We start from the raw sequence: 22848 nt of genomic DNA, 5'->3' as shown, positions 1-22848 counted from the left end.
GTAACTAGCTATGCAGATCACTGGATATGCCATGAGTTGTTAGTACTGCTTTCCTGTAGTTTACAAATAACTGTTCAATCAGTGGAGTTTGCTTTGATCCTCCAGAGAGAGGATGGGGGTGGGGGGTCCTTGTGTGGGTTTACGAAAAGGGAGAAGATCTTTCATTGAAATACTGTGGCGTTAGAGCAACTAAAGGGCAACAAAGGCAGGAATCTACTTACCAATACTTACCTTCCTGGGCTAGGCCACACAACCCTTCTGCAGGATAACAAAATCAGACCCGAGTCATACATGGAGAACTGAGAACATACAATCAAACTCCAAACATCCCCTCACCCATCCACCAGTACACTCCACTGATAACCCCAACTCACGTGTGTGTGAGCTTTAGCTTTTTCTGGCTGCTTTTGACTGTCTCCTCATCTGAGTTCTTCACCTTTGACCTGGCCTTTGCTGCCTTTTTCTCCTTCTGTGCCCGGCCCTCTGTGGGAGAAAATCAGGGAGAAAGGAGAAAAACAAGAAAGTTCAGTGTTGAAGGAATATGAATCCACAAGTAACCCCCTTCACCACAAACAAATGGGCAAGGGAAGGGAAAACTAGATTTGCAACAAGAAGCCTAAAATGTCTGAACACAAAAGCCACCAAGTTTTCTAGTCGTCAGCAGAAAGGTCTGCCCAATTATCTACATTGCTTAGACAAGAGAAGCAATCTAGCACAAACCTCTTTGGTGGACACATCATTTGGTGCCGCTTGTCCCACCATTCAGAGGATTTGTGCAGGACCATGGATCGTGTGGGTGCATGAGTAGAGCAAGCCTCAGTAGTTATGAATAATCAATGTGTAGCACAGATCATGTAGTCATAGGTGTTGCAGGTCTCTGTACTTTCGTGCTGTAAGTTATCAGAGCATGATACTGTGGGGCATCAAGCCTGCAGATGTGGCATTTATACTGAACACCAAAGGTGGCATGGAGACTGAAGGGCATAGGTTAGCACAGGCACTTGCACTAAAATTCAGCAGCATAAGGACTTCTTTTTATAGGTCGTTCACGGCATACAAGTGTTAAAATGGCGCAGGTGTCTGCCCTCCAATACCAAGGTAACAGCCCTATAGGTAAAGCATAAAGCCTGAAGGTGTACTAAAGGCGCAGGTCTCTGGCCCCCTGCATGATTAAGAGCGTACATCCTTCTTTGTAAGGCACAGGCTTCAACGGTATGCATAGTCGTACTGCACAGAACACAGAGCTTGACGGGTGCGAGATCAAAAAGCATTGTTCCTCTTGCAGCATCAAGGGTGCAAATCCACCCCCCTCTCTCTGTACAAGGCTTTAAGACAGACAAAGTTTCTGCTTTCCAACAGCTTTGGTGGTGTACCTCCATAACTCTGTTGATGTGTGGCACAAAGTGAGCACATGTCAGTGCTGAAAGAAAACAAGTTTACAAAAATAAAAAAAACCTGTCCTGGTTCAGCCTCAGCTCATGTGTGGTAGTGCGGAAGAGAGTGGCCAGTGATGGGAGGAAATGAGCCTTCCTACACCTGGGGTGGAAACTTGCAGACAATGGAGTGCACACATTGCATATGCATAAACCCCTGAAGGGCAAGCACTATGCAGGCCTTTGTCGGCCTCGAGTCTTGGGGAGTGACGTCCTCCAAGTCATGAGGTGCTAGAACACGAAGGCTGCATGGGCACGAACGGTACTCACTCTTCTTGCCTTTGCTGGAGGAACTGTCATAGTCGCTGGAGTCTATCTGCTTCTCCTTTAGGTCTGCCTCGAAGCGGGCCAGGTCTGTGTCCAAGCGCCGGATGTGTTTGTCCACCTATAGAAAGATAAAAGATTAAGAGAGTCCGTGGCAGGGAGCGACTTACATGGCAGTAAGGCCGGTAGTAGAAGGAAGCTAAAATAAACATACCCTCTGTGGTGCTATACACTCACCATTTCATAGGTCTGCATTGCTAGCTGTACTTTGTCATCCCCAAATTCCTTGCATTTGCTGTAGGAGTCTTGGATCTGCTTTAGGAGGCTCATTTTCTCCTCAGAACTCAGCGTCCGAGCATTAGCAATGTAGCCCGTGGCTAGTTTGTCGATCTCCGCTTTGAGGTCTAAGGTGGGTGGTACAAAGAATGAAACCCATTAGCATCAGTCTGGTGGAGGGGATGCATGTGTGGTGGTAAAGGCCTTGGCCGATCCTACATTGCACCACCACCCGGTGGCAGTGAAAAGTAGCACAGAGGTTAATAACCAGACCTCAAAACCTGTCCTTCCTCCCAAAGCTGTACAATCTGTATGGCCGAAGCAGACACCCTACCCACCTTCTGTCCGTTGATCCAAATCTCTCATAAGTTGGAAGTTCCGCTGTAGCTCAAAGGGAAGGTTCTCAATACCTAAAGAGGAGGAGATTGGCGGACAGGAGAAAAAATAAAATTACAATGCAGAGACACCCTTCAATTCTCAAATTTTACATACACCCCAATTCAGGACGCTACAATCCCACTGAATCAGAATGGGTGTCATCTTTCCTGTGTTCCATAGAAATAATACAATGCTGCTGCTTTTTAACACCTGCCAACCCATACCTAATTACTAACGCGTGGCCTGGGAACACCTGCATCCTCACTAATGTCTTCCCTTCAGCCTTTACTTCACAACCATTGCCATTAGACAGGTGAGCACTTCTATTTATCTGACCTTTAAAGCACATGTGCAGCGGATCATGATCTTCAGGATACTTGCCCAACATGCTGAAGTCCTAATCATGAGGTCAAGGCACATTTCTTGCCAGAAGACAGACTGGTTAAACATTTGGTATGGGTGTACCTTTCCTCTAAAGCTCATTGTGGGGCGCTCAGCAAGTTTTATAATGTCCCTGCCCCATGTAACCGCTTTATATATGTGACAAATAACCTCTCTTAAACAGACACAACCACAACCCGGTGTATTAACCCCAAAGCACCAATCTACTAGCATGCTGGGAGGCACCATAAAGCCCATTCCAGTAGGAGCTAGAAGACACTATGCACCTAGACAATGCATTTCGGGAGATGGAATGTAGCTTACATACTGTCCAAAGACCTCTTGAGCTGTAGCTGCATCAGCACCTTTCGGTTCATGAAACGGTTCCGAGGTCCCAGCGTGGTTTGAGACTGTGAGCATTTTACACAGTGGACTCTGCAGACCAGTGTGCCACCACTCAAAGACCAGAAAAACAGGAAAAATATGAAAGGAAGGAGTTTGGACTTCGGAGTCAGTCCCCGGTCATAAGAAGCAAAGCCTCCAGAAGGAGCCGGGACATCTGAAGGAGCAGATACCCCTGAAAAAAGTGTAACCAAAAAGCAAAGTTATACAATCCCTGTAAAGAGAGGAATCCTGAGACACTTGGCAAGAGGTTTGAATGCTCAGAGATCACTGCTGCATGTATGGGATTTATCAAGGGTAAACCTAGCTTGGAAGCAACCAAACTATGTACACAGGGGATGCACCTGAGAGGGTTGTCACATGCCTGGCACAGGGGTAGCAGAGGTAGCGGGAACAGGGGGCATGAGGAGAAGCTCCAGAGAAGGAGATGTAGGGTTGAGTGGAGAATTTGGCAAAATGTACTTTGAAAGGTAGGGTCTTCAGGGCCTTCCTAAAGTTTAGGATACAGGGAACCAGTAGGCATTAGTAACTTGTTCTAGGGACAGGTTGCATAACAGAAAAAGCACCCCCCTTTTCAGTTCTTGGTTTCCAGCTTGTGATGCCATTTTTCTAGATCCCATCAATAATTATGCGATTGTGGCTTACAATCCCATTTCCTTGTGCGTTGGCCTGCAGAGATGGGGAGTTTCTTGGCAATGTAGAGTGGTGTTTTACTTGTGACTGCTTTTTTGAGATGCAGGCTGTCTTGAACGTTATATGTGCTTCAAGGGGTAGCCAGTGCAGAGCCCTGGGAATTGGGTAGATCCTGCTGAATTTTCATATTCCTGTGAAGAGTAATGTTAGACGGCTTTCAGCAGGGCAAAGGAGGCATTTGGGATTTCTGTGAGCAGGGTACTTCCTTCATTTGCTTCCTTTGATGCTGTTCCTGAATATCCCCTTACCACTCCAGGGAGCTTCCACAGGGAGCCAAAGCTGACTTCTAGTGAGTAAGTGCTAACGTTTGTGCACTTCTGTTTGGAGAGATTTCCAGTTACTAATTTCGAAATCCTCCTCCTTTCTCGACTCCAGGGTATGCCAGTTTTATGAATTTTCTGGTTCCAGGGATCCTTTGTCGGTTTGGTTTCCACTCCCGCCGGATTTAACAACATGTGGTCCTCGTACATCTTTTTCTAGGAGTTTGGCCATGACTCTGAGAAATGTCCTCCATGTCCTTCAACTGGTATCTTTCTTCACCCACAAACACATGACCAAATGGATAGCACCATCAGTATTGTATATTATGCTGCTTGAGCCACATTGTTAATTCTCTGCACGCCATCCTTTTTGCTAGGGTGAAGGGGGATAAGTCTTGGATGAGAAGAATTAAGCTTTCTTTACAGTCCATGGGCTTTTTTTCCTTGAATTTCTGCAGCATCATCTCCATCACTTTGTATTCATGACAGTGTACCACTATTGTTCGTTTGCCCATCCTCGGTTTTCCTCCTCTGAGGACGGGGTCACTTCACTTGAGTTGCTTCATTCCCGTGGCGTAGCACGCCCAACATTTTGTGGAATTTCTTTTCTGATGCTTTCGAGAGTTGATCCTTCGGAAAACCAAAGACTCTTAAAGCTACATCTTCTCTCCCCATTTTCGATTTCATACACCTTGAATTGGAGCCCGAGGCATTGAGTCTTTTCTCACATTTCAGTTAAAGCAAATAGCAAAATCGGTGGATAGTTGATTATGTTCTAGCAATGACTCTTCCTTTGAGCTTGGCAATTGTGGTTTGTATCTCAATTCTCAAAGCCCTCATCTCCCCTAGTAGTTCTTTAACGTCTTGCTATGTGGAGGAGACTGTTGCAGCCGAGGGCACCTCCGACATTGACTAGTCGGCCGTCTTTTCACCATGTCCAGAGAAAAAGGCAAGTCTTTCTTTCCAGAAGGTGCAAGGTCCTCTAAACCCATAAATAAGATGGTCAAGCTGGTTTATGCGAAAACACAGAATCTTCTGCCTAGGTTATTGACACATTAACTTCACTCTGCAGATACACAAGGGAAAACCACCTCCATTTTCACCACATCCGGCGCTCCATTTTTGCACTGGTGCTCTTGGAGGTGTTAGTGAGTCTTTTATCCTGGTGGGTGTGGCAGAGGGCAGGACCGAAAAAAGCCCAGGGAGGCAGTACCCCAGTAGCCACTCCAGGGCATGGCCCACCCATCCAAGTCACAGTCGCTGATGATTTCGTTGCACACGGGCCTCTGAGCAGCAGGATTCCTGCGGGTGGGGGCACCCTGCTATGTTACGCGTAGTGTGTGCACTGTAGATCGAGCCCACGCTCGGCACACGCATTGACAATTCTGGGCCCCCTGGCCTAAAGTTTCCTGCTATGCCTTTGCCCCAGGCTCCCTGCTAAGCCATCATGTCACCGCAGTCAGCGGCAGCTGTGAGAAACCTGAGGGAATCCTCCCATCTACTCCCCTTGGGTCTTACTCTCAGGTGGCCAGGGAAGGGCCATCTCTCTTGGATTCCGACCCTGGGGATGGATATGCGAGGGAGGATAACCTGGGTGGAGGGTCTTTAGGGAGCAGAGGAAAGGTGCCTTTAGGTGAGGCATGGTCTCCCCTTTCTCAGAATCCACCCTACCCTTCCCCAACCTTTGTAAGTTATTACCAATCTTCCCCACTGTCACACACCAACTGTCCCATTGTCCGATCCCTTTAAGACTGGGATGAGGAAGAGGCAATTAAGAGTAGGGCTGTACCGAATAGCATATTTAGTATTCGGCCGGATACCGAATAGTTTGTCAACTATTCGGCCGGAGCCGAATAGTGAGCCGAATAGTTTGTTTTTTTTTAGGCCCCCCCTATGCAATACAATCTCGGGCCACCGGCTTTGGCCCGGTGGCCCGACAAACAACATTATTGCGGTGAGGCCGCGGGGGTTCCCTGAGGCCCCGCGGCCTCACCGTGGTGAGGGGGATGGGGGCCGGAGGCCGCCGGGGTCGGCAAAGTGCCCCGGCGGCCTCATGAGTCTGGGGGGCCGCTCCTGTAGGAGCGGCCCCCCAATGCAAAATAAACATCGGGCCACCGGCTTTGCACCGGTGGCCCGACAAACAAAACATTATTGCGGTGAGGCCGCGGGGGTTCCCTGAGGCCCCGCGGCCTCACCGTGGTGAGGGGGATGGGGGGCACCGAGGCCGCCGGGGTCGGCAAAGTGCCCCGGCGGCCTCATGAGTCTGGGGGGGCCGCTCCTGTAGGAGCGGCCCCCCAATGCAAAATAAACGTCGGGCCACCGGCTTTGCACCGGTGGCCCGACAAACAGAACATTATTGCGGTGAGGCCGCGGGGGTTCCCTGAGGCCCCGCGGCCTCACCGTGGTGAGGGGGATGGGGGGCACCGAGGCCGCCGGGGTCGGCAAAGTGCCCCGGCGGCCTCATGAGTCTGGGGGGGCCGCTCCTGTAGGAGCGGCCCCCCAATGCAAAATAAACGTCGGGCCACCGGCTTTGCACCGGTGGCCCGACAAACAAAACATTATTGCGGTGAGGCCGCGGGGGTTCCCTGAGGCCCCGCGGCCTCACCGTGGTGAGGGGGGTGGGGGGCACCGAGGCCGCCGGGGTCGGCAAAGTGCCCCGGCGGCCTCATGAGTCTGGGGGGGCCGCTCCTGTAGGAGCGGCCCCCCAATGCAAAATAAACGTCGGGCCACCGGCTTTGCACCGGTGGCCCGACAAACAAAACATTATTGCGGTGAGGCCGCGGGGGTTCCCTGAGGCCCCGCGGCCTCACCGTGGTGAGGGGGGTGGGGGGCACCGAGGCCGCCGGGGTCGGCAAAGTGCCCCGGCGGCCTCATGAGTCTGGGGGGGCCGCTCCTGTAGGAGCGGCCCCCCAATGCAAAATAAACGTCGGGCCACCGGCTTTGCACCGGTGGCCCGACAAACAAAACATTATTGCGGTGAGGCCGCGGGGGTTCCCTGAAGCCCCGCGGCCTCACCGTGGTGAGGGGGATGGGGGGCACCGAGGCCGCCGGGGTCGGCAAAGTGCCCCGGCGGCCTCATGAGTCTGGGGGGGCCGCTCCTGTAGGAGCGGCCCCCCAATGCAAAATAAACGTCGGGCCACCGGCTTTGCACCGGTGGCCCGACAAACAAAACATTATTGCGGTGAGGCCGCGGGGGTTCCCTGAGGCCCCGCGGCCTCACCGTGGTGAGGGGGGTGGGGGGCACCGAGGCCGCCGGGGTCGGCAAAGTGCCCCGGCGGCCTCATGAGTCTGGGGGGGCCGCTCCTGTAGGAGCGGCCCCCCAATGCAAAATAAACGTCGGGCCACCGGCTTTGCACCGGTGGCCCGACAAACAAAACATTATTGCGGTGAGGCCGCGGGGGTTCCCTGAGGCCCCGCGGCCTCACCGTGGTGAGGGGGATGGGGGCACCGAGGCCGCCGGGGTCGGCAAAGTGCCCCGGCGGCCTCATGAGTCTGGGGGGGCCGCTCCTGTAGGAGCGGCCCCTCAATGCAAAATAAACGTCGGGCCACCGGCTTTGCACCGGTGGCCCGACAAACAAAACATTATTGCGGTGAGGCCGCGGGGGTTCCCTGAGGCCCCGCGGCCTCACCGTGATGAGGGGGTATGGGGGGGGGGGGGGCGTCACTTACCTGGTGATTGGGTCCGGGTGCTGGCATAGGAAGTGAGGGACGGGAAGAACTGTTCCCTTCCCTCGCTTCCTATTTCAACACGTTAGGCTGTGGTCAGACTGCAGAAGCCAATAGGCAAACAGCTTGTTTGGCTTCTGCAGCCTGAACACTGTCAAACATTCTATGATTGGCTGTCATCTCCCAAACAGGGAGAGGGCAGCTAATCATAGAAAGTGGACTTCGGCTTCGAGTCCCTAAACAGAAACTATTCTGCCGAAGCCGGATAGCTGTATTTCAGCCGAACTTCGGCAGAATAGGGACTCGAAGCCGAAGTTCGGTACAGCCCTAATTAAGAGTAATGCACACTTCCTCCTGTGTCCCATTGACAGAAGTATTTATGGTCAGGCATAGGACTTGCACCTGCGATCAATTGAGCGGCTACAGGTGCATAAATGGAAGAGAACCGTTTGGAAGGAGAGATCCACCTGGGAAGGAGGACGAGACTGCCCGATGTGGAGCGTGCTGGTGAAAAGGACACCGACAACTGCAGGAAAGCAAGGAAGACGCTGAGGCTAGGATATGCCTTCGAGGGGGTCAAGAGCACAGCAGAGCCCAGAGCTACGAGTTCCCTGCTGGAGTTGGGGGACACAGAAGTCTCCAGGAAGCTGCCTAAAGCAGCAGGAAGGGTAGGAAGAGGCGAGCGCTGCTCGCCGGAGATCCCGACGAGAGAGGGAAGTGAGGGCAAGCCAGAGAGAAAAACAGAAGCACTCAGAGGAGCAGCCGTACAGCGATGAGCGATAGAGAGGCCACTCATGCCGGGGCGCTCAAGGGGCTTAGTACAGGCAAAGGAAGATGCTAGTCGAGTGAAAGCATGTAATGAATGGGTCTGGAGACCAAATGGACATTATTGAATACTGAACAAGCTGTAAAGTACTTAATGAGTTACTGAATACCGAACTAAGGAAAAGATATGAAACAGACATGAAAATAATGAAATTACGAATCCAGTGAATTTGAAGGGAAAGTATTTATGAACAATGTCAGGGACATCATTTGGGGGTCGCCTGGGGTCACAACTGCGACCCCTGGGACTCCCTTTCGACCCCAATGGGAAAATAATAAAGAAAACAACTTTCCTTGTGTAGTTCCCTCCGACCCCCCGTAGGCTCCACCACATCAGGTCTGGTGGTGGGGGATCCCCAGCCCAGTCCTCACCCATCAGGGTGAAGGCTGGGCCAGGGACACGCTCAGTAGGGGTTCAGCTCCAACCCCTTCTCCCTCGCAGCTCACATACAGGAACCAGGAAGCTCTCGCAGTTTCCTGGTTCCTTTATGCGAGCAGCACAGAGGAGCGGAAGGTGGCCTGGAAGGATGGACCAAAGCTGCAAGACAAAGCTAAGAAGGCTTTTACAAAAAAGAAATTAGTACTTTGCTGCATGTGTGAAGTGCGTGTCAGATGTATGTATGTGAATGGTGAGTGAATGAGGTGTGTGTGTGTGTGAAGTGCGTGTCAGATGTATGTATGTGAATGGCGGGTGAATGAGGTGTGTATGTCAGATGTATGTATGTATGTGAATGGACGCTGAAGAGAGAGAAAGAGAGAAAGAGAGAAAGAGAAAAAGAAAGAGCGCGAGAAAGAGCGCGAGAAAGAGAGCGAGAAAGAGAGCGAGAAAGAGAGCGAGAAAGAGAGCGAGAAAAGGACTGACTGGTGGGTTAATACGTATGAATGTGATGGTGTGTTTTTGAATGTTCTGGGTGGGTGCCTGTGTAGAGAATGCAATGGGTTTTGGCAAGAACAGGTTTACGAGTGAGTGACTGGTGGGTGAATGAGTACAAATGCAGTAGTGTGCGTTTGAATGTTGCGTGCCCGAGTGGTGAATGAAGGTGAGAGGTGATGTATGGGCGACTGACCGGTGGGTGAAAGGGGATGCAGGTGTGTGTAAGGCCCTGGGAGACTGGGGATCACTAGAGCTTTTTTGACACATCCTTTATTGACTTTGCATGTATTACTGGCATTTTCAGGCAAAGCTCATGAGTGTCGTTACCTGGCTAGACTGGCATTTTGGTGCAGTAAGTCTAGCCATTGCTTACTGTGGTATGACATTTATTACTCGCCATCTTTAAAAAAAGCAAGCATGATAAGTGTGTTACCTCGCTAGACTGATGTTTTGATGTAGCGGCCTGTATATTTTCTTACTGTAGCATGACTTTTTATTAACTGAGCATCTATGATGAATCAAGCATGTTAAGTGTTTCAATGGGTCTAGACCGGCTTACATTGGAACCAGTTTGGAAAGGTTATCATATTGTGACCAGTCACCTTTCATGCCAAACCAGCAGGAGTATGTTCTTACATGGGAGTACTGGCATGTATTGGCAGAGCCAGTTTTGCGCCCCGTGCCAGCGATATTATTTAAAAAAAAAAAAATCTTAAATTGAACCGGAGTATGGTCTTATATGGGAATACTAGCACATGTTGGTGGAGCCAGAATAGAAATGTATGGCACAACCAGCATGAAAATGTTTTTATACTGGCATATATTGCAGGGACCAGCATGATAATGCATTGGGAAATGCCCTGTGCACTTTTGGTGACTTGCATCTATTGTACTTTTTTCATGATTTACCCTATACTCTACAAAACAGATTGTTGGCCTTTTGCCCACATCATTTTCACTGAGTGTGTGCTGTGTAATGCGCCATTTTAACCCATTATTCAAAACATTTTCTCAGCGCAGGGGGAAGAATTCCCCCTCCAAACCCATTAACGTTAGTTCGTGCTCCTTCGCTACACTTGGTCGCAATCGCATACTTGTGGCAAATATTTACCGCCCCTTCTTTGTATGCTACGTGAAACATTAAAGCTTTGATTAAAAAACATTTTTACTTCTTTGACTTGCAGTAGTGCATGCCCTTGCAGCAACATAATCATCATGGACAGTGCACATGTGGTGGGCCGGGCCGGCCCGCGGTGTGGTAGTCCTGTTCTTGGTTCTTTGTTAAGGAGCCTGGGGGGGGTTTTGGGGGGGAGGTTTAGGGACTACATTTTGGGATACACCATTGTCTGAAAAAGGGGTAGTGTTCAGTGCGCACCTTGAAGTCTGCCAGTGAGTCCACGGGTGAGACGCAACTTGTGGGTGTTTTTAATTTAAAACAACTGTGCTGTGCCACAGATTTATGCAGCAATGATATTACATTAAAAAGTGGGGGCTTTTTAAGTCCTCTGGCACCCAATATTACGCTTAGATAATAAAACCTATGAGGGGTCTTGGGTATATTGAAAGAACCTTTCCCGGGCATTATACTCCAGCAAAGATAACATTATCAGGTGCACTCCCGTGTGCATGCATACCAGTCTAATAGGTTTCTTCTATCATAGTGGTAGCTGACTCAGATACATTTATAACTAGGGAATTTTGTTGATACTACATCCTGGTCAATGATTTAATTTTCAGGCCTTGCTCATGCAGCATTTTTCTCCTGGGTAAAAAGCAGTGCACGCCTCCGCAGGTTAGTGCTTTTTTGGCTCGTTTAACATAGCAACACCACAGATAACTAGTACTTCTGTGCCCATTGATCTACGGATGTTTCATACACTAGCTGTAGCCTTTGTAGGGATTTCGGTTACCCTGTTACAAGTATTGCTTTATGTATGTTTTACTAATAGACCCAATGTCGAATATGGAAAATGAGATTCTGCAAATGTGTGATCGTGGACAAATCACGATTCCCTCTGTGCCTCGGTTCTTATATCTGGCTCCCTCTGTGCCTCAGTTCTTATATCTGGCTGAAATGAGAGCGTCTGGAAATACGGGTGCTAGACGCATCTGAAAAATCTGAAGGTCGTTTGCCATTACTTCCTGTGACGTCACTTGGAGTGGGGTCAAATTACATCACTTCCTGTGATGTCATGGGGGGGAGTCAATGGGTGTGTGATGTCACTCCTGCTACCCCTGGCAGTTTGGTGAAATGACATCCCTGAACAATGTGAAAGTACAAAGCCAAGTGAAAACCAGTAATGAGAGCTTGTGAAGCAAGTGAAAAAACACAAGATAAGGATTATTGGACAGTGTGAAAGCAAGGTGGTAACAAGGAGAAGTACCACAAAGTTAAGTGTGTGAAAGTCACGTGTTGGCGGAGTCAAACGACTGTGAAAGAGAAACAGAAGTGCATATGGACTTATAAGAGATACAGAAAGGAAACCTGTGTTGGCAAGGAAGTCCAATGAGAATTAATGAACTTTACAAAGTGCCAAGGGTTATCGGTTGCGTGGCTTGTGATGGGTGGACCGTGTGGTCCGACAACTGCGCCTAGACCAAGTAACCCCTACTTGGAGTGAACCAAGGAAGGTCAAGATGCTGATGCTTCAAGTGATTAAAAGAAAGGGCAAGTGAAATGTTGAAAAGCCTGAAATGTTACTAAGTGGATTGGAAATTAGTATTGAGAATTAAGCAAGTGAAATTGACTGAATTCAAAGCCAGGAGAACTGCCTTCTTGAGGAAGGGAACTCCAGAGATTTTGGAACAGTGTTGAACTTGGGGAACAGAACCCTAAGGTCTTTTTGGAACTGTGCTGAACTTGGGGAAGGGAATCCTGAGGACTTTTTGCGGAACTGTTTTGAACTCGGGGAAGGGGAGCTGAGAGCAAGCCAGGGGCTGGAAGAAGCTCTGAACTTTATTTCGAACACTGTTTCCTTTGTTGCCGACATCCCTATACTTTGCATGTCTATAGTAGTGAGGGCAAGTATAGGATTTGGACAGAGATGGACTTTAGAGTTGAACTTCATGACACAAGACTATCCTTAGTTTCTTTAGGTAGGGAAAACCCACCTTAGTATAGGGCAAGTTAGGCCTTACTCCATCCTGATATTCAAGAAATAACCCATTCCATTCTTTAGAAACAGTGAATCTGTTGTCTTACTTCATTATGCCTTCAGAGATGGTGTCAGAGTAGGATGTGGCTCAACCGATACAAGTTGGGGAACCTTCAAGTATGATTCATTGAGTACCAGAGCATCAGACCCCTCAGTAGCCACTAAGGGCTCGAATAGGTTTGACATGTGTAGCAGTAGGGATGAGATTATTCCCCAGGTGAAAGAAGACTGATAGCCACTGATTTTATCCTAATTCCACCCCCTGAAACTTGTATTAGTAGACAAAAAGGGGAAAGGTAAACAATTGTTCCATAGTACCAATTTGAGGACCTCAGTATTCCACCCACAGACAGATGGACTTGTAAAAAGATTAACAAAACACTGAAGACCATACTGCGCAAGTTAGAGGAACACGAGGCAGAAAGTGGGATCAGATGAATCCATGGCCTTTATTTACAGTTAGGAAAACACCTCAGGCGTCCACAGGATCCTCTGAAGTTACTTTACGGAAGAGAACCTCTGGATGTCCTAGACATGCTGAGGGAAACCTGGGAAGAAAGAGAGGAGGCCCCAATACCACTCTCCCAAACTGCCACTAGACTTACACATGACAGCAGTTAGATCTTTGGTACAGAACCACATGGCCAAGGCACAGGGACAACAGAAAGACTCATATGATAAAAGAGTGTCGTTAAGATCTTTTTCCATAGGCCAGAATGCATCAGTGTTGTTACCTACTTCAGAGAACAAACTAATATCCAAATGGCATGGACCGAGGTATTAGAACAAAAGGCATCTTGTAACTATAAAATCTCCCAACCTGACCACCGCCTTAAAACACAAGTCTACCACATTAATCTTCCAAAGGAATGGAAAGAAAATCCTTCAGACTCCAATGCCACCATTTTGTCTTGTTTGTTACCGAAAGATTTAGATAACACTTCCCTAATACCACCCGATCTGAATAATAACCAAAAGCAAGATCTATTTGATCTCATAAGACAGTTTACTAACGTGTTTAGAGAAGAGTCCGGGAGAGTTAAGGATATTTATCACCACATCCGTACTCCAGAAGGCAAAGTGGTACATTTAAAACCTTACCGACTACCTGAGTCCTGTAAAGAAACCATTATTCAGGAGGTAAAGCAGATGCTTGAGGCTAATATTATTTAACCATCTACTAGCCCATGGTCCTCCCCTATCGTGTTGGTGGCAAAGCCCAATGGGAGTTGGAGGTTTTGCATCGACTTTAGAAAGGTAAATGCCATATCTGCCTTTGAAGCTTACCCAATGCCACGTATTGACTATCTTATTGATAGACTGGGTAATGCAGTCTACCACTCTACTATAGACCACTTGAAAGATTATTGGCAGGTCCCACTGTATGGACCTGACAAAGAGAAAACTGCCTTCGCAACTCCCATAGGTCCGTTTCAATTTATAGTATTACCATTCGGTCTACATGGAGCTCCCGCAACATTCCAGAGATTAATGGATAGAATTTTTTCAACCTTACTCGAACTTTTGCATTGCCTATTTACAGGATATTGTGATACACAGTAAAACCTGGGAAGATCATGTGTGCCACCTTTATACCGTAAAGCGAGTACTAAGAAAAGCAGGCCTAACCGTGACCCCCCGAAAATGCAAACGAGCTCAATCTGCATTTAAATATCTCAGGTTTTTCATGGGTAATGGTACAGTTCAACTCCAGCAAGAAAAACTGCAGCGGTTCTTGACACCCAGATGCCAAAAACAAAGAAAAACTAGTACCGCGGGTTATTCCAAAATGTTCAAGTAAGACCTCCCGGCTAACTGACAAATTGAAGAGTGCAGAACCACAAAAGATCAGATGGGATGAGGAAGATGAGATTTGTTACACCATTCTCAAGCAGGCCATGTGTCAAAGTCACATTCTAAAAGTCACAGATTTCTCAAAAGGAATTTACTTTGCAGCCCGATGCTTCCCCGATGGGTCACGAGTACCCTATATTATACGTCAACAGGAAGTAATTTCCTAGGGAAAAGAACTACTCAGGAATCGAGCTTGAGGCATTTGCGATTAAATGGGCTGCCTTACATCTGAAATGCTATCCGTTAGGCCGCAAATTCAGACTGATCACAGACCACTCCCCCTTAGTTTGGATTAGTTAGCAAAAAGAGTCTAATCCCAGGGTTATGCAGTGGTTCCTGGACCTTCAACACTATTGGTTCACAGTGGAACACTGGAAGGGTCGAGATCAGGGTAATGTCGACTAGCTCTCCCGGTTTCCATGTGACACACCCAGGTCCATCCCGCATAGAGGAAGAGTATGTGAGGAACCCGGGGGCATCCTCCCATCTACTCCCCTTGGGTCTTCCTCTCAGGTGGCCAGGGAAGGGCCATCACTCTTGGATCCCAACCCTTTGGGTGGATATGCGGGGGAGGATCACCTGGGTGGAGGGGAATCACTTGGGTGGAGGGTCTTTGCGGAGTGGAGGAAAGGTGCCTTTAGGTGAGGCATGGTATTCCCCTTTCCCTTGTCAAAATACACCCTACCTTCCCCCGACCTTTGTAGGTTATTACCAATCTTTCCCACTATAACACACACAAACTGTCCCATATTCATATCCCTTTAAGACTGGGACGAGGAAGAGGCAACCAAGAGTAATGCACACTTCCCTCTGTGTACACCACTTTGGTATTGGGACAAGGCAGAGGACTGTGGAACTCTAAGGGTCAGGCATGTCCCATTGACAGATGTGTCTTTTACACAAGGGCAGCTGGCTCTTCCCTGTTCACTCCAGGTATCAATACAATATATAAATACGATGGAAAAGGGCAACTCCGGATTTATATACACCCACTTGACTCCTCTTTTGGTGACTTATTTTCAATTTATTTCGTGTAATACATCTATAGAGAAGTCAGTGTTCATGTTTCCAGAAATAATGCAATCAAAACAACAACATAAACATGGCACGTTTGGTAACTTTTAATTAAAAAGTATAGTGATCATCTCAATCTCTAACCCTCATCATTCGATTGGGGCAAGCGCAGTCTATACGCCTGAATTACTAGGCTATTGAAGTAGTGCCACTGTTGCACTACTAAAACTTTTGTCATCAACACTCAGTGTTTCGGCCTCTGGAGTGATTGAGAATTACTCTAATTGGGGCAGCTTTCATCAGGACTGAAAATGTTTTGTTACCCCTTCGGCAGGGGTCCTGTGCTCATTGTCGGATTGTGAAGGTTCTCTTAACCTTATGCACGTCTGACTGGGCAACAGGGAATCGATGTCTGCTCATTGCAACGATTTCTACTATGGCTTCTGTTACTCCCAAATACACACATCGCAGTCAACATGTTTCGGCCTTGCTGGGCCTCATCAGTGAGGAGCAGATATGAAAAACATATGAAAATATCGCACAAGTGAAAAGAAAGGGCATAGGTGTAATTTAGGGGTCGCAACTGCGACCCCAGAGGTCTCCCTTGCTACCCCTAAAAAAATGATTTGAACTATTTTTTTTACATTGAGGTTCTTGGGCTGTGGCCAGCAGCATGTGGCTCTTTGTTTCTGGAGTGGCTGGTTTTCTGATGGCTATAGCAGGTAGGATAGCTCAGTGGGTTGAGCACTGGCTGCTGCAATGCGTGTGTGATCTGCAGGTTGTAGGTTCGACTCCCATTAAGCTCAACTCCGCCTTTCATCTGGCTGAGGTTGATAAATGAGTAACTACTCAGGTTGGGTGATACTGTATGTATATTTGTCTATATCAAGCGCTTATATAATAGCACATCATTATCGTTTGGCCTTGGACGCCTGCTTGCATTCACAGTGATTTGGCAATATGGGCCTATACGCACTGATATTGACGATAATATGGTGATTTATTCTTGTATGAAATGTATATCACTTTACACTGATATCGTAACCATATTTTTCATAGTGTACTCAGAAACAATTCTATGTGATGCCACTTCCTGTTTTGTAGTGGGGTGAAAGGTCGTGTTACATCGCTTCCCATGATGTCACTTTGGGTTGGGGGTCAAATGACATCACTTCCTGTGATGTCATCAGATGTCAAGGGTCTTGTGATGTCACTCCCGCTACCCATGGCATGTTGGTGAAATGACGTCCCTGAAAAAAGGGATGTGCATTTACTAATGAAGTATTTTTCATAGCGTACTCAGAAACAATGCTATGTGATGCCACTTCCTGTTTTGTAGTGGGGTAAAAAGTCGTGTTCCATCGCTTCCCATGTCATCACTTTGGGTTGGGGTCAAATGACATCACTTCCTGTGATGTCATCAGAGGTCAAGGGTCTTGTGATGTCACTTCCGCTACCCATGGCATGTTGGTGAAATGACATCCCTGAGAAGGGGATGTGCATTTACTAATGAAGTGAATGTGAAGGAAAAGCATTTATGAACAATGTGAAAGTACAAAGCCAAGTGAAAACCGGTAATGAGAGCTTGTGAAGCAAGTGAAAAGCACATGATAAGCACTATCGGACAGTGTGAAAGCAAGGTGGTAACAAGGAGAAATACCACAAAGTGAAATGTGTGAAAGTCAAGTGTTGGCAGAGTCAAAAGATTGTCAAAGTAAAACAGAAGTGCATATGGACTTATAACACAGATACAGAAAGGAAACTGGCAAGGTAGTCCAATGAGAAGTAATGAACTTTAAAAAGTGCCAAGGGTTATCTGTTGCGTGACCTGTGATGGGTGGACCGTGTGGTCCGACAACTGTGCCTAGACAGAGTAGCCCCTACTGGAGTGAACCAAGGAAAGTCAAGAGGCTGATGCTATTTTGCTTCACAAGTGTTCAAGTGACTAAAAGAAAAGGCAAATGAATTGTTGAAAAGCCTGAAATATTACAAAGTGGATTTGAAATCAGTATTGAGATTTAAGTAAGTTGAATTGACTGGGTTTGAAGCCAGGAGAGCTGCATTCTTGGGGATGGGAACCCATAGGTATTTTTGTGGAACTGCTTTCAACTTGGGGAAGGGGAGCTGAGGCTGAGAGCAGGCCAGGAGCTGGAAGAACCTCAGAACTTTATTTTGAACACTGTTTTTTTATTGCCGACATCTCTACACATTGTATGCCTTTAGTTGTGAGGGCAAGTATAGGTTTTGAACACAGATGGACTTTAGAGTTGAACTGAATGACACAGACTATCCTTAGTTTCTTTAGGTAGGGAAATACCACCTTAGTATAGGGCAAGTTAGGCCTTACTTCATCCTGACATTCAAGAAATGAACCATTGATTTTAGAAAAAGTTAATCTGTTGGCTTTGTCTTACTTCAAGAAACCTTCACACTGCCCAGGTCATCTTCCCTTTCTCATTGCCTCCTGGGTTATGCATTTGAGCTGTGGTACACACAATTTCCTCAGAAATGGCACAGCTTTCCCCTGTGCGTCTTGATGCCACGTTGAAGTGTCATTTGCAACCCTCCTCTCATCAAGACCCTTTCCAATCATCTGTGTCGGCAACCAGGCCGCTGTGCAGCCATCAGGCCTCTCCTCCCAATGAGTCTTACTTTCTCCAGGCAATCCTGCGTGGACCTACGTGCCACATGGCTCCTACTCCATCCTCTCTGCAACAGGCCCACTTCCCTGTATTGAAGAGTTGGCCAGTCAAGCAACTCTTTTGGTTCAGACCGTTTCTGGGTCAAGTCGTTCCCACACCCATGCTGTAGCATTTTTATGCATTTGGCAAGTGCGGGAACCCAATATTTTCAGGAGCAGACTGAGCTCCTTGTTCAGGCAGCCATCATTGCCGTGCCCGTTGGCGGTATCCCGTGCAAGAAGTCCAGCACTGGCGCCTAGATAATGGGTTACAGCTGAATTCAATAGTCACGCTCCTGGGCCCAAAAAGTCAGTTTTCTTGACCATCCTGACTCTGTCCTCGCCTTGTATTAAATCAGTTTACAAAACAGGAAAGGTGTAAAACCTAGGTTTTTATTGGAAACAAGAACACAACATGAATGCCCAAATAAATTAACGTTTTAAAGTATCAGTTTACAAGCTTCATTTACCCTAAAAGACTAGCTCATTCACCGATAGGAAATTCCTTTCCCTGGGTGTTGAGCCCCTCATAAATTTCACACTGGATTACTGTAACACTCTGCACTTGGGCATTCCCGACTACCAACTTGCTTCTCTACAGAAAATGTAAAATTCTACATTCAGTCTGATTTTCAATCCCCCACGATCTAGCCCGGTGACTCCTCTACGCCAAGTCCCTGTCAGAAGCACAATTATTTTTAAAGTAGCCTGCCTTGTTTTTAAGCGTTTGCATAGATTTGCATCTAATTACTTGCAAAACACAATTTGATGTTATAAGCCTGCCTACCCCCTACGTTCAGAAGATTCAAATCTGCTGGAAATTCCTCAATCCCGGTTTAAAGCCAGTGGTGATCGGAGATTCGAGTTCGCTGCCCCACGACTATGTAAGTTATTCACAGTTAATACTCAAAAGTTAGAGCCCCCCCCCCCCTTTTTAACATCCTAAATTCGCCCTGAATCCCCATAAGGAATCATTGTAGGCTCCACCTACACCAATAGTTTAAGTAGTTTAAAGCCCTTAATATATGGCTTTGTTACTAATGCGTACTTCTGTTACATCCTGTTTGATTAACAGATTTGTTTTTCTAGTGACTTGTGGATTCCGGTCTTGGGGCAGTTCCTCCTGTCTGTATGCGCAGTGATGTGATATGATATGGTATTTGTAACGCGCCTATGCACAGGTGTTTCAAGGCGCGACGAGGCAGGGAGGGGAGGGACAAGGGGAGACAGACAACGATCCTACTAGGCCAGGTGTCATTCAGATCGCGCAAGTGCAGGGGTGGGGGAGGGGGAAAAGTGCAAGGGGAAGGGGGGAAGTGCAGTACAAGGTAAGTGGCGTAAAGTAATAAATAAATAAATAGGGCCAGCTGGTGGCAAGTGCGAGGTAAGTGCAGAGCAAGTGCTGGGGAAGGGGGGGCTGTAGGGATACAGAGACAGTCCCGCAGTGCAAAGGGGTTCCAGGGCATCAGTGCAAGAGGAGAGTGGCTGGGCCCAGGACCGAGGCCGTTTAGAGTGGTCCAGTTGCAGGATAAGTGCAGTTTCAGTGAAGAATTAATTAGCTGTTCAGCAGGGGAGAGGGAGAGAGAAAGCAGAAGCAAAGAGGAAGGTTTTGAGGTGCTTCCGGAACCGGAGATGGTTCTCCTCAAGTTTCAGGGAGGCAGGAAGGCTGTTCCAGAGGGAGGCCCCTGCCGCGGAGAGAGATCTACCCCCAGCTCGTTGCTTCGAGAAGCAGCTAACCCTGAGGGAATTGAAGGCGGATGTGCGAAGGGCTCGGGAAGGAAGATATTTGGGAAGAGAGAGTTGAAGGTATTTAGGACCCAGGCCCCAGAAGGCCTTGTGGACAATGCAGAGGGTTTTGAACTTTATCCTCGCAGCCACTGGGAGCCAGTGTAGAGATTTCAGTCCTGGAGAGATACGGTCCCTGGGCTTGAGGCCAAGGACAAGTCTCGCAGTTCTGTTCTGGATGAGTTGCAGAGGGCGGAGAGTGGAGGCAGGCAGATTAAGATAGAGGCTGTTACAGTAGTCCAGCTTCGAGAGAACCAGGGCTCGGGAGACAGTGAGCTTCTGGGGGAAGGAGAGGAAGGGAAGAATACCTCTGAGGAGGTGCAGCTGGTAGTGTGACCTCTTGGCGACGTCAGAAATATGAGGAGAGAAGGAGAGTGTGGAGTCGAAGATGACCCCAAGGTTTTTTGCCTTGCAGGTAGGAGCAGGGAGGGGGCCAAGGGAGGCAGGCCAGAGAGCTGCAGGGAAGGAGGGAGTGGGAGTACCGATGAGTAGAATCTCAGTCTTACTGGCATTAAGGCAGAGGTCATTGGCGGCACACCATTCTTGGATAGCAGACAGACAGTCAGAGATGAGGGAAGGAGAGGGGGAGGCTGAGGGTAGCCTGAAAATGAGCTGGGTGTCGTCCTCATAGCACTGGAAATTAGGGCAGAGAGCGGCGATGCGGTGGGCAAGGAGTGCCAGATACTGGTTGAACAGCCAGGGAGAGAGATTAGATCCCTGGGGGACACCACGGTGGAGAAAAAGATGTCGGAGAGGAAGGACCCCAGTTGGACCTGGGAGGGTCGATTTGAAAGGAAAGAGGTCAGCCACGCCAGAGCCTGACCAGTGATACCCAGGTTTTCCCGGAGACGGTTGAGCAGGATGGCATGGTTGACAGTGTCAAAGGCAGAGGAGAGATCGAGCAGAATGAGAACACATGGAGTGTTGGAATCGAGGTTCAAGAGCAGGTCTTCACGGATGTTCAGGAGAGCAGTTTCCGTGCTTCTGGCAGCTCTGAAGCCAGATTGATGGTCATGAAGACTACCAACAGATTCAGCATGGAGGTTAAGCTGGGAGATGGCCAGTTTCTCCAGGAGCTTGCCCAGGAAGGGAGTGATGGAGATAGGGCGATAGTTAGCCGGGCAGGAGGGGTCGGAGGAGGGTTTCTTGAGAAGAGGGTGCACAAGGGAGTGCTTGAGGGGGGAAGGGAAGACTCCAGAGGCGAAGGAGTGGTTGCAAAAGTCAGCCAGGGCATGAGCCAGGGAGTCGATGTGGTCCTTGATAGTTTTGGAGGAACAGGGGTGAACCTGTTTAGACGAGACTTTCATTGATCGGACTTGTCTGGAAACCTCGTCAGCAGAGAAAGGTGGAAAGGCAGAGAAAGAGGGAGGAGGGGTGACCGCAGAAGGGCCAGAGGAAGGGCTGGGTAGGGAGGGAGGGAGGTGAAAGGAGAAGAGCGAGGACAGGATGTCCTGAGTTTTAGAGATGAAGTGAGAGGCCAGTGCAGTGCAGAGGGCCTGGGAGGGGACAGGAGAGGTAGAGACTGCAACAGGGTTGGCCAGCTCCTTGCAGATTTTAAAGAGTTCGGCGGAGTTGTTTGATGCCGCAGAGATGCGGGCTTGGATAAGGGCTCTCTTCTTGGTGAGAACGGAGAGCCGGTACTGCCTTTGGAGCAGGCGGCAGGCCAGTTTGTCAGAGGATGAACATGAAGCACGCCATTTCCTCTCTGCAACCCTGCACTTGCGTTTTAGGGTGGCGAGATCCGAGTCATACCAGGAGTTACATTTGGCTTTGGGCTTCAGGCGGATTCTCATGACGGGGGCAAGGATATCAAGAGTAACAGATATAGCAGAGTGGAGCATGGAGAGGGCTGTGTCAGGGTGGGAGTCAGCCGAAGGGGCAGGGGAGGGCGAGAAGGTAGCAGCGAAAGCCTCAACTGACACTACCTTCATGGGTCGGATGACCGAGAAGGTGGGTGGCAGTGAAGAGGGTGGCTTTGCCTGTGGAGTAGGCAGGGTGAGGTGGGAGGATAGGAGAAAGTGATCACTCCAGGAGAGAGGAGTGGAGAGAGGGACGGAGAGGGGAAGGTCAGAAGAGATCAGAGCATCAAGAGTGTGCCCAGCAGAGTGAGTAGGCCCAGATGGGAGAATAGAGAGTGAGAGAGAGTCGCAGAGGTCACGAAAGAGACCAGTGGGGGGACTGGAGGCATCAAGGTGGATGTTAAAGTCGCCAAGAAAGAGGAGTTGAGTGGTTGAGGACAGGAGTGCGGAGGAGAGGTCAGCCCACTCAGAGAGGAAGGAGGAAATTTGACCAGGTGGCCGATAGATAGTAGCCACGGTAAGGGAATGGCTAGGAGAGAGAGAGAGAGTCTGCAGACAAGACATTCAAAAGAGGAGCAGTGTTATAAATATCCCAGAGATTCACACTTGGAGATTTTGGTATGGAGCCTGTAAGGATATTTGGCGTGTTACAGCACAGAGTACAGCACTACTGCACAGGTAGCAATTTTTTTTTGATGCAGCACCAAATGCCTATGGTGCATTGCTATATGTGTTACCAGATTAACAAGGAAAGACAGGCTATTCAGTCAAAAACGATTTTAACATATAAGATGCAAATCTATTTTTACAGTTAAAAGCCCACGTGCACATTCAAAAATGCACACTATTTTTCACCTGAAATGCCTATGGTGCGAGAGACACATTTGAAAATAATAACTAACATTACTTATAACTAACCTGACTAATGAAACTAAAGTTAACATAATCCACTAATAAAAATGTGTCTCCACTGCAGAATTAGGCCTATTCTGAAAGTGAACTTTTAAACGCACATCCATTTTTTTTTCTCTGCTGCCCTGTCCACATAATTACAGGAAGCAAAAGAGCTCGAAAGAACAGGAAATCAGTTGGTTACAAAGTATTACTAT

The 22848-nt window shown here is 48.3% G+C and overlaps 1 protein-coding gene across 1 annotated transcript in view; it reads right to left on the bottom strand.

Moving 5' to 3' along the window:
- Positions 1-22848, bottom strand: part of ING4 (inhibitor of growth family member 4) — a 93148-nt gene that overhangs the window by 17509 nt on the left and 52791 nt on the right. Inside the window, exons 2-5 of the mRNA XM_069650671.1 lie at positions 2312-2383; positions 1935-2101; positions 1704-1818; positions 375-483 (exon numbers count right to left, since the gene is read on the bottom strand). Of these exons, the coding sequence (XP_069506772.1) occupies positions 375-483; positions 1704-1818; positions 1935-2101; positions 2312-2383 (463 nt within the window). The remainder of the gene's footprint in view (positions 1-374; positions 484-1703; positions 1819-1934; positions 2102-2311; positions 2384-22848) is intronic.

The sequence above is a fragment of the Ambystoma mexicanum genome, chromosome 3p, assembly GCF_040938575.1.
Source record: "Ambystoma mexicanum isolate Mex_15411 chromosome 3p, UKY_AmexF1_1, whole genome shotgun sequence".
Lineage (NCBI taxonomy): Eukaryota > Metazoa > Chordata > Amphibia > Caudata > Ambystomatidae > Ambystoma > Ambystoma mexicanum.
Note: the sequence above shows the minus strand (reverse complement) of the source record. Positions and strands in the feature narration are given on the sequence as shown.